Source organism: Borostomias antarcticus (assembly GCF_949987555.1).
Source record: "Borostomias antarcticus genome assembly, chromosome: 13".
In the NCBI taxonomy this organism is placed as follows: domain Eukaryota; kingdom Metazoa; phylum Chordata; class Actinopteri; order Stomiiformes; family Stomiidae; genus Borostomias; species Borostomias antarcticus.
Window position 1 is genome coordinate 8,075,928 of NC_140246.1, and position 12,073 is coordinate 8,088,000.

The following is a 12,073-nucleotide window of genomic DNA, read 5'->3' on the forward strand; positions in this document are numbered from 1 at the left end:
CAATGCGTGTGTGTGTGTGTGTGTGTGTGTGTGTGTGTGGGTGTGGGTGTGGGTGTGTGGGTGGGTGGGTGTGTGTATGTGTGTGTGTGTGTGTGTGTGTGTGTTCTCACTCTTGCAGAGAGCGTGTTTTTGCTGGAGACTGAGCAGCCCAAGAGCCTTCTGGTGTTTGGAGTCTTCACGTCCACAAGGTGAGGCCAACGCTAATATTGCTCTCGGACCATAGCATCTGTGCTAGTTACGCTAACCGCTAAGCAACACCGGAGCTCAGCAGGAAGCATGTGAACCAGTCAGGACCTATCACTACAGAGAGCTCTGGTGTCTTGTCGGTGTCTTGTTAGGATAGCGGCTTTCTACAGTACATGTACATGCCCTATATATGTGCTATGGTGGCTTGTTGACCGCACCGTAACTGTTTCCTACATTGATTGTCTTTTTCTTATGTATCGGTAGACTATACTATGCAATAGATCTAGGTTTCCTCCCACACAGTTGACAACAGCTGTATACTTGTGTGCAGGATCTGCACGTGCACTTCTGCCACTCTAGGCAAAATGTAATTATGCTGCCCTTATTGGCAATGTAGGTCTGCCAGCTGCCAGCAACAACACATAAAGGCCAGGCTGCAGGCTATAAAGCAAAACCAGCAACAATACACAAACGGCAATAGGCTAACGCAAATAGTCTAATGCTAGTTTTGCGTAACATTGTGTGTGCTCAATGTCAACAATATCTGCAAAACACACATACTGTACAGTATGAAAAGTGAACAAGCACATTATATCTGCAGATTCAGCTTAACTCAATGAGTAGAGCAAATAGTTTTAGCCTACATTTCAGAAGCATGGTGGGCGTTCATTGCAGAAAAGGTCTGACTGCATCCTCTGTCTAGGCCTATTTAGATTCTCTGTGCACGTCTGTTACGATTCTCAGTTCTTCTGTGGAGATCGTTGCCAGTCCATGTTTCATTGTGCTATGGAGGGGTTTCACTTTCAATTTTGAGAAACTGCTTCTCCTGTAAGGCTGCAGCTGAAACCAGTGTTGCCAACTCCTCTGTAAGAGAAGTAGCTGTTGGCTCTCCCAAAAGTAATCAACTAATTTACATAATATGCAATTCTGAAAGAGGCAAAAGTAATAGACAACGCTGACCAGGTAGCTTACAAACTAAATATTTACATATTTACAAACTTAATACATTTCTAAATGCTGCAAAATATCAGGCAGAGCATATCGGACATACGAGATGGAGTTAAGGGTCTAGCAAGGACATCAGATTTCTACGTTTGTTTTTGACCACACTCATTTGGCGCAAAACCCTTGGCAAGGACAAAACAGACACAGTAGCCATGGCAAGCTCCTGAAACGGGTTGATGCCGCATTCCTAAACTGTCATCTCCAATTATTTGGCTCTCGTGAGCTGGGTTCCAATGTGAACCGTGGAACAGGATATGTTAGATACTTTTGCAGAGCTTTGCTTTTTGCAGAACACAATCATTCCCCTAATGACCAACAAAACTCAATAGATTTCTCGCTGGCTGCTTTTGACTAATTAAGTCGCCAAAGGGATCTGGAAAGTCTCCAGATCAACAAAGTCGCCAAGTTGGCAACACTGACTGAAATGAAAAACTGGAATCAATCTATTTTAACGAGTGTGCTTGATCCTTCAACAGTCTCCTCTTTTTATATTCATAGATTTGTTACGCACACCCCTAATAGGAGAGGCCAAATGTGGTGGAACCCAGAGAACAGAGACAGAGGCCAGGAGATGATATAACAAGGATTTAATAGTTAAGGTATCGAATAATAAAGTAGCCTATAATTAATAGTAGGCTATATATACAACGACAATAACCCTAATCTAACTAGTGGGGAAAACAGTGTATAGTGTCTAGGCGAAATGTTATGGAGTGTGTAATTATACTATGTGTGTGTGCGTGTATGAGGTCTGGGTGTTGGTTATGTGCTGCGATACTACCTAAGCTAAAGAGCAACGTCCGTGATCCAAGGGGGTAATCGAGGGTAGTCCAGAGGTCAAGCCAGGGAGATCAGTCCAAGAAGGGAAAAAACAAGGGGGCAAAAAATACGAGGTCCGGGTGGGAACGGGTTCAGGAGACACAGGAGGGAGCGGGTCCAGGAGACTCAGGAGAGGGAACGGGTCCAGGAGACACAGGAGAGGGAACGGGTCCAGGAGGCACAGGAGAGGGAACGGGTCCAGGAGACACAGGGGGTCGGAGGGAGCTTGAGGGTGACACAAAATGACGGGGAAAAACTCAGCCAGGAAGAACACAAAAACACGGTAACTCGAGGAGAATGCAAGGAGATGTATACGAGGAGAAAATACGGGAGCCAGAACTAACCGTACAGCTTATTACGTTCAAGCGTCGGGTCTCTGTCTGCAGCAGCGTTATATAGGTGGCTGTCCTGATGGTGATTGGAAGCAGCTGGGCTGATGATAATCGCCAACACCTGAGCAGCCAGCAGAGCAGAGACCCGGCCCGCTCAATCCGGCAGGGATGAGGCGCCGGAACGAGGCTGACGGGGGCGTGCCCGACGGGGAGGCATAACAGTACCCCTCCCCTCAGGGGAGGCACCGGACGACGGACCCGGGGCCCCAGGGTTGGCCCGGTAGAAATCGTCCAACAAGGATGGGTCGGCGAGGTAGGACGCCGGCACCCAACTCCGGTCCTCGGGCCCGTAGCCCACCCAGTCCACGAGGTACTGAAATCCGCGACCCCGGCGGCGGACCTCAAGCAGCCTGCGAACTGGCCACACAGGGTCCCCATCAGCCAGGATACGAGGCGGCGGCGGAGCCGGGCTGGGGGGAGACAAAGAGCTGGCGGCCACAGGTTTCAGCTGGGAGACATGGAACACGGGGTGGATCTTGAGAGAGGGAGGAAGAACCAAACGTACCGCCGTGGGGTTGATGATGCGGTCCACCGGATAGGGACCGACGTAACGGGGGTTTAGTTTCCGGGTGGAGGTTCGGGAGGTCTGGAGGGGCAGGTCCCGGGCCAACAGCCAAACCCTCTGACCAGGCTGGTAGTCAGGGGCCGGCACCCTCCGCCGGTTAGCGCTCCGCCGGGCGCGCTCGGTGGCACGGAGCAGCGCAGCCCTGGCGGTCCTCCAGACGTTACGGCACCGGCGGAGATGGGCCCTGGTGGTTGGGACCGCCACCTCCAGCTCCTGTTGGGGAAACAGAGGGGGTTGGTATCCAAGTGAACACTGAAACGGGGACATACCGGTGGCGGCGCTCTCCATGGAGTTCAGGGAGTACTCCACCCACGGCAGGTACTTCGCCCAGGAGGATGGGTTGTTGGCGGTGACACAGCGGAGGGCGGCTTCCAGAGCCTGGTTGGCACGCTCAGCCTGCCCGTTAGACTGCGGGTGGTATCCGGAGGTGAGGCTGGCGGTAGCCCCAATGCCCCTACAGAAAGCCTGCCAGACTTTAGAGACAAACTGGGGGCCCCGATCTGAAACCACATCCGAGGGGATCCCGTGGAGGCGGACGACGTGGAGGGTCAGGAGGTCTGCAGTTTCGGCCGCTGTGGGCAGCTTAGGGAGGGGAACAAAGTGGACCGCCTTGGAGAAACGGTCCACGATGGTCAGAATTGTGTCGCACCCCTGGGAGACTGGGAGCCCAGTGACAAAGTCCAGAGCTATATGGGACCACGGTCGACTGGGTACCGGGAGAGGCTGCAGGAGACCTGCAGGAGGCCGATGGGAGGCCTTACTCCGGGCGCAAATGGTGCAGGCGGTTTAAACTCCTTGGTGTCGCCCCTGAGAGTAGGCCACCAGAACCTCCTACTGACGAATTCTGCAGTCCGCCGCTCGCCGGGGTGGCACGCGAAACGACTGGAGTGACCCCACTCCAACACCCTTGCCCGGACAGCTGTGGGAACAAACAGACGGTTACGTGGTCCGGTTCCCGGGTCCGGTTCAGCCCGCTGCGCCTGTTTCACGACTGCCTCGATGCCCCAGGTTACGACACCCACCACCTGGGAAGGGGACAGGATGGTATCCCCACCCTCCGAGACATCCGAATCCTCCCTGGGAAACTGGCGGGAGAGAGCATCAGCTCTGATGTTTTTGGAGCCTGGACGGTAGGTTAGCGTGAAGTCAAAACGGCTAAAAAAGAGAGCCCAGCGGGCTTGTCGGGAGTTGAGCCTTTTGGCTGACCCAAGGTAGGCTAGGTTCTTGTGGTCCGACCACACCAAAAACGGCAGTTTGGCTCCCTCAAGCCAGTGTCTCCACTCCCTCAGGGCCTCGTGAACCGCCAGAAGCTCCTTATTGCCCACGTCGTAGTTCTTAGCCGCAGGTTCGTAGCGCCGGGAGAAGTAGGCGCACGGGTGTATTCTCTGGTCCTCCCCAGACCGCTGAGAGAGGACACCCCCGATACCAGTGTCCGAGGCGTCTACCTCCACAATGAACTGTCTCTCAGGGTCGGGGTGGATCAGCACTGGAGCGGTAGAGAACAGATGCTTGAGTTGGGCGAAGGCAGCCTCAGCAGCAGGGTTCCAGCAGAAAGGCCGCGAGGTGGAAGTAAGCGCGGTGAGTGGCGCTGCGACCTGGCTGAACCCCTTGATGAACCGCCTCACAAAGCCCGCGAACCCCAAGAAGCGCCTCAGTTGGGTCCGGTCCGTGGGTTGTGGCCATTCCACGACGGCTTTGACCTTGGCTGGGTCTGCGCGCATCTGTCCGTCCTCCACCACATTGCCCAGGTAGGTGACAGAGCTGGTGTGGAACACACACTTCTCTCCCTTCACGTACAGCCTGTTCTCCAGGAGTCTTTGCAGGACAAGACGGACGTGCTGGTGGTGCTCCTCCATGGACCGCGAAAAAATAAGGATATCATCTAAATATACTACAACAAAAATGTTTAACATATCTCGTAGGACATCATTAACCAGGGCCTGGAATATGGCAGGAGCATTGGATAGGCCAAAAGGCATTACAAGGTATTTGAAATGGCCAAGGTGAGTATTAAAAGCGGTCTTCCACTCGTCCCCCTCCCTGATACGGACGAGATGGTAGGCATTGCGGAGGTCCAGCTTAGTGAACACCTTGGCATGGGTGAGGGGTTCGAAGGTGGAGCTAATGAGTGGAAGGGGGTATCTGTTCTTAACAGAAATGTCATTGAGAGCCCGGAAATCAATGCAGGGCCTAAGCCCGCCGTCCTTTTTAGACACAAAGAAAAATCCTGCCGCGAGAGGAGAGGAGGAGGGCTTGATTATACCCGAGTTTAGGGACTCCGTGATATAATTCCTCATTGCCTCTTTCTCCGGGAGTGAGAGGTTGTATAACCGTCCTCTAGGCAGGGTGGCCCCAGGAAGGAGGTCTATAGGGCAGTCATACGGGCGATGGGGTGGCAGAGAGAGCGCCTCGTCTTTACTGAACACCTGGGCCAGGTCGTGGTAGGTGGAGGGAATTCCAGTGAGGTCTGGAGGGGTTAGTCTAGGCTTGGGGTCGCTAGAGGGAGACAGGGCGGAGCGAAGACAGGAGGCGTAGCATGTAGCCCTCCAGCCTAGGATCTGGCCTGAAGCCCAGGAGATGTGGGGTTCATGCTTCTCAAGCCAGGGTCTTCCCAGCACCAGGGGCGTTGTGGGGGCCTGAAGAACAAAAAAACGAATATTTTCAGTGTGATTCCCAGAGAGGGTGAGTGAGATCAGATCAGTGGTGTGAGATATGGTTCCTAGGGAATGACCATCTATGGCCCTGGGCATGATGGGTCGGTCTAGGGGAACTAAAGGGATGCCCGCCTGGCGGGCTAAGTTTTCATCCATAAGACAACCATCTGCCCCTGAGTCTATTAGAGCGCTGACAGAAAGGGTGTCCTTGCCCCAGGTGAGGGTAGCAGGGAAAAGGCGGCTAGGAGTGACCTGGGGCTGAGAAAAAGAGGCTTTGCTCACCAGTATGCCCCCTACTAGTGAGCTGAATCTTTTGGCCGGATGGGACACGCACGGATGAAGTGCCCCTCTTTACCACAGTACAGGCATTGTTTGTTGTTAAGCCTCCGGTCTCGCTCCTCCCGCGAGAGCCGAGAGCGGCCGATTTCCATCGGTTCTCCAGACCCGGATGTAGCCGCGAGAGGAGGCAGCGTGGACAGAGATGGGGGCGGGGTTGTTCCTGCGTGACGAGGAGCGGGGCGCGTGACAGCTCGCTGAGCCCGGTCGGTTCGTCGTACCTGGAGGCGTGCATCCATCCTAAGGGCCAGGGTGATAAGGTCGTTTAGGGTTCCGGGATCATCGCGCACCAAAAGGTCTTTGATGGAGTCATTTAATCCCTTATAAAAAATATTGAGGAGAGCTCCGTCATTCCAGCCAGTCTCCGTGGCTAGAGTACGAAACTCGACCATATACTCAGCTACTGAGCGCGAACCCTGGGATATGGCTAGCAAGCGGCTGGCTACGTCCTGCCCGTCCTGGGGGTGGTCGAACACGAACCGGAACTCAGTTTTAAAAAGGGAGTAGTCCGTGGAGTAGGATGTACTGCTCCCGACCGCGGCTATGGCCCAATTGAGAGCCTTGTCGGCTAGTAGGGACATAATAAACGCTATCTTGGCCCCATCGGAGGAGTATTTGGACGGCTGGTGCGTAAACATTAATTCGCACTGGGTTAGGAAACCCCGACACTGGTTAAAATCACCATGAAACGGAGCAGGACTCACTAAACTGGGCTCCGTGCGAGCGACTGGAGGAATGGGCAAAACGGGGTTTGCAGGATCGACCGAGGGATTAGCCATCTGCCCTGGTATGAATGGTCTGCTGCCAGCGGCGATGACGTCCAGAGAACGCTGGATGGAGGCAAGAGCCCCGGACAAGGCGTCCACCTTTGCCTCGAGGCTGTTTACAGACCCGACGGTGGCTCGGGTGGTGTCCTCCAGAACGGCTATCTGGCTTTGGACCGTGGGGAAGGCTTTCTGGAGCTCGGCCTGCAGACTGGTGAGCTGCGCCGCATGGCTAGTTATCTCTCTGCGTAAATCGACTACCAGAGGGAGGACCCCTGCCCCTGTTCCCGGGGAACCACCTTGGCTCATGTTGGCTTGAACGTACTGTTACGCACACCCCTAATAGGAGAGGCCAAATGTGGTGGAACCCAGAGAACAGAGACAGAGGCCAGGAGATGATATAACAAGGATTTAATAGTTAAGGTATCTAATAATAAAGTAGCCTATAATTAATAGTAGGCTATATATACAACGACAATAACCCTAATCTAACTAGTGGGGAAAACAGTGTATAGTGTCTAGGCGAAATGTTATGGAGTGTGTAATTATACTATGTGTGTGTGCGTGTATGAGGTCTGGGTGTTGGTTATGTGCTGCGATACTACCTAAGCTAAAGAGCAACGTCCGTGATCCAAGGGGGTAATCGAGGGTAGTCCAGAGGTCAAGCCAGGGAGATCAGTCCAAGAAGGGAAAAAACAAGGGGGCAAAAAATACGAGGTCCGGGTGGGAACGGGTTCAGGAGACACAGGAGGGAGCGGGTCCAGGAGACTCAGGAGAGGGAACGGGTCCAGGAGACACAGGAGAGGGAACGGGTCCAGGAGGCACAGGAGAGGGAACGGGTCCAGGAGACACAGGGGGTCGGAGGGAGCTTGAGGGTGACACAAAATGACGGGGAAAAACTCAGCCAGGAAGAACACAAAAACACGGTAACTCGAGGAGAATGCAAGGAGATGTATACGAGGAGAAAATACGGGAGCCAGAACTAACCGTACAGCTTATTACGTTCAAGCGTCGGGTCTCTGTCTGCAGCAGCGTTATATAGGTGGCTGTCCTGATGGTGATTGGAAGCAGCTGGGCTGATGATAATCGCCAACACCTGAGCAGCCAGCAGAGCAGAGACCCGGCCCGCTCAATCCGGCAGGGATGAGGCGCCGGAACGAGGCTGACGGGGGCGTGCCCGACGGGGAGGCATAACAAGATTCCTCTTTTTCATTGACAGATAATTGTGGTCGCTTAGACATAGTATTGCTTCCATTTTTGGCAGGTGCAGCGTGATTGACACATTCCTCAGCAACGCACCTGGTTGGCTCACATTTTCCCGCCCTTGCCAAAGTGCCGCTCTAGGCAATTGCCTACAGTAGCTCATCTCTATGGAAGCGCCGGCCCTGCTTATGTGTTTCCCAGCAACACCTCTACCTTCTAATGGGGATATTATTCTTTATTCCCAATGAGAGGTCCAAGGAAGTTGCGCTATTAATACATGAATAGTAGCACACATGTAATAACAGTGTTATAACAAAGGTGTAGTAACACAGATGTAATAGGTATTAGGTAAACTACTAGATCCTTCCATCCTCAGCTCTAATTGGGTCTGTCTGCATAGTTAGCCCGTCGACCCCGTCACACCGCCTTGATCCACTGGTAACCCTAGAACCTGATCAAAGCTGTAACACTTCAGCATCGGCTCTCTCTCTCTCTATAGCCAAGCCAAACAAAGGGGGCCTTGAGGTCTCTGTGAACTTTGTTATTTCCTATCTGCATTATGTTTCTTCCTCTCTGTCACGCATCCACGGTCTGCCCTTTGAACAAAAGGCCTTTTCTGTACAGCCGCGGTGTGGTTGGGGTGTGACCGGGCCAAACCACATCATAAGCGCGGGGGTGGGGTTCTGGAGCAGCGGAGCGGACGGGGTGAGGTGTCCCCTCTGGAGGATGGCAGTGGTTCCACCCGGATTGTGTGGCCCGGAACTCCTAAAAAATAAAACAACAGGGTTCGGAGGGACGTTCGGGGATGTTTCAGCTGGGCGGATTCGCGGGGTTCGTAAACGTCATCAGGTCATGGATTGCGTGTGTCTTATTTCCTCAGCTCCGTCTTCAAGGGTTCGGCCGTGTGCGTGTACAACATGGCCGACATCCTGACCGTCTTCAATGGGCCGTTTGCACACAGAGAGGGTCCCAACTTCCAGTGGGTTGCCTTCCAGGGGAGGATCCCCTATCCCAGGCCTGGAACTGTGAGTTCAAGGGTCCTACAGTATTCATATCATTATACTGTAGTATTCAGTGCATTGCATGACATGAAATATAGTATTCTCTATTCAGATGTCAGCCGAGGAGTAAACAAAATAGCCAATGATTCAGTTTCTAATTGCTCTGATATAGAGATAAGAGATTATATTATTAGGACAAGGCCTTCCCTCCCTTATAACACAGAGCTAGCTAATCACTCTCTTTATCTCTCCCTCCCTCGTAATCTAAATAGTCGGTCTGATCTCTGTATTTCAACCAACAGTGGATCCCTTATTGAGAGAGTTTCAGTTTATAAGTATTTGGGGATTTGGATTGATGAGAAACTCACATTTAGAACACACATAGATAAGCTTGTCAAGAACAATTGGCTACTTTTACAGAAATAGATCTAATTTTCCTTTGCTTTGCAGAAAAAGAGTTATTGAAGCTGTTTTCATGTCTGTGCTCGACTACGGTGATGTGATCTATAGGCAAGCCTCTACCTCTACTCTTAAGGCTTTAGATGCTGTTTTCCACTCCGCCATCAGATTTATTACTGGAGATCCCTACGGCACATCATCACTGTACTCTTTATGCTAACGTTGGATGGTCCTCCCTTTACCAGAGACGTGACAAGCATTTGTACATTTTTATCTACAAGGCCCTTTTAGGTAAACTCCCATCTTACATTATCTCAATGCTTGTCCAGACCTCCAGCTCATATTACACTCGCTCCTGTGATCGGCTCCTATTAGACATCCCAAGAGTTCGAACCGAACTGGGTACAACTGCATTTTCATTTTATGCTCCTGAGGCCTGGAACTCACTTCAATTAACTTTTCAACTTGATTCTTTAGTTCCCCTAAGTCATTTTAAATCACTACTTTTGATCACTTTAATTCTGTATGTACTTGTTTTATGTAATGTATTTTTATATTTTGTAATTTTATTTTTCTACAAATGTACTGTAGGATGATGCTTGTCTTGTATCATTTATTTGGTGCAGGGCATACTTCATACCTCAGTTGATCCTCGAGTTTAAATAAAGGTGATAATAATAAATCACTCTCTCTCCCTCTCTCTTTCACTCTCTTTCTCCCTCCCTCCCTCTCTCATTCTCTCTCTTTCTCCCTCCCTCTCTCCCTCTCTCTCCCTCTCTCTCTCTCTCTCTCTCTCTCTCTTGCTCTCTCTCTCTCCACAGTGTCCTGGTGGAGCCTTCACCCCTGACATACAGTCCACCAAGGAGTTCCCAGACGACGTGGTGACGTTCGTCAGGAACCACCCGGTCATGTACAATTCCATCTACCCCGTGGGGAGGCGGCCCCTGGTGGTGCGCACCAACGCTGACTACAAGTACACCTCCATCGCCGTGGACCAGGTCATTGCCGCGGACGGACTCTACCAGGTCCTCTTCCTGGGGACAGGTACTGGACATCAAGCCCCGCCTACTGGCTCATAACAGATAGCGACACGATACGTTCAGGATGTGTCACGTTAGAATGACATCACTTACCAGCTCACCTGACATCCAACAGTTCCCTGTTTAGGAAAATGTCTCCCACCCATGAACTACAGTATATGGAATTATATGGGTCAATGATGATTCTAGCATTATTACAGTACAGCACAGCACACTCCCTCTGTACCAATCTAATACTCAGTTAGAGAATTAGAATGATGCAGAGGGAGTATGCTGTAATAAGGGTGCATATTAGACTGGTAGGCTACAGAGGGAGTATGCTGTAATAAGGGTGCATATTAGACTGGTAGGCTACAGAGGGAGTATGCTGTAATAAGGGTGCAGTATTAGACTGGTAGGCTACAGAGGGAGTATGCTGTAATAAGGATGCAGTATTAGACTGGTAGGCTACAGAGGGAGTATGCTGTAATAAGGGTGCAGTATTAGACTGGTAGGCTACAAAGGGAGTATGCCGCAGGGCTTCCAGCCCGAGTCGTCTCTCCCTCATCCACAGTTGCTGATGTTTATCCACCTCCCAGATTCCTGAAGGGATGCCAGGATGTTCTGTCGGCGGCAGGACCGTGCTAGCAGGGGGCCTGGCGGGCTCAGTCCCAGGGATTGTTATCAGGGGTTTCCTGGAGCTTGTCGCTGTGTATACCTCTTGTTCTCTCCTCCTCCGGAAAATTGAAAGAGAACCAGCTCCGGGTCTCTGTCGAGGCTCCTCGGTTCTGTGTCCTCAGATCCTCTGTGGATTCTGAACTCACGTCACCCTACAGCTGGCCGCGGACACCGAGAGTCAGAGCGATCCTGCTTCAGTCAGAGACAAATATGTGACAGCAGGGAAAACAGAGATGTCTGTGTTTGTTTTCTGGAAGGCGGTTTGCATTTTGTATTCTAATATGACAGACCGCACTCAAGGCCCTAGGGAGCACGGGCCTGTGGTGAGCCCGGTGTCTGCTTGTGTCTGTCTGTGGTCGTCTAATGGCTGTCTCCTGTTTGTGTGTGTGTGTGTGTGTGTGTGTGTGTGTGTGTGTGTGTGTGTGTGTGTGTGTGTGTGTGTGTGTGTGTGTGTGTGTGTGTGTGTGTGTGTGCGCATGGGTGTGTGCGCATGGGTGTGTGCGCATGGGTGTGTGTGTGCATGCGTGTGGGTGTGTCTGTGTGTGTGTATGTTTGTGTGTGTGTGTGTGTGTGTGTGTGTGTGTGTGTGTGTGTGTGTCCTCAGACAAAGGGACGGTACAGAAGGTGATCGCCCTGCCGACGAACCGTTCCCTGGACGAGGATCTGATTCTGGAGGAGCTGGAAGTATTTAAGGTCTGCTCTCACTTCCCCTCGCTCTCCTTCTCTCTCTCTCTCTCTCTCTCTCTCTCTTTCTCTTCCTCTCTCTCCCTCTCTCCCCCGTCTCTCTCTGCTTCTCTCTCCCTCTCCCCCCCTCTCTTTCTCCTTCTCTCTCTCTCTCTCTCTCCCTCTCTCCCCCCTCTCTCTCTCCTTCTCTCTCCCTCTCTCTCTCTCTCTCTCTTCCTCTCTCCCCCTCCGTCTCTCTCTCCCTCTCTCTCTCCTTCTCTCTCCCTCTCCCTCCCTCTCTTTCTCCTTCTCACTCTCTCTCTTTCTCTCTCTCCCTCTCTTTCTTCCTCTCTCTCTCACTCTCCCTCTGTCTCTCTTTCTCCCTCTCT

General features: G+C 52.0%; 1 protein-coding gene across 1 annotated transcript in view; it reads left to right on the forward strand.

Annotated features, from left to right (window-relative positions):
- Positions 1-12,073, forward strand: part of sema3c (sema domain, immunoglobulin domain (Ig), short basic domain, secreted, (semaphorin) 3C) — a gene marked incomplete at both ends in the record, with an annotated part of 39,530 nt that overhangs the window by 22,898 nt on the left and 4,559 nt on the right. The window contains 4 exons of the mRNA XM_084447731.1: positions 119-188; positions 8,805-8,949; positions 10,146-10,368; positions 11,626-11,714. Coding sequence (XP_084303857.1) covers positions 119-188; positions 8,805-8,949; positions 10,146-10,368; positions 11,626-11,714 — 527 coding nt within the window. The remainder of the gene's footprint in view (positions 1-118; positions 189-8,804; positions 8,950-10,145; positions 10,369-11,625; positions 11,715-12,073) is intronic.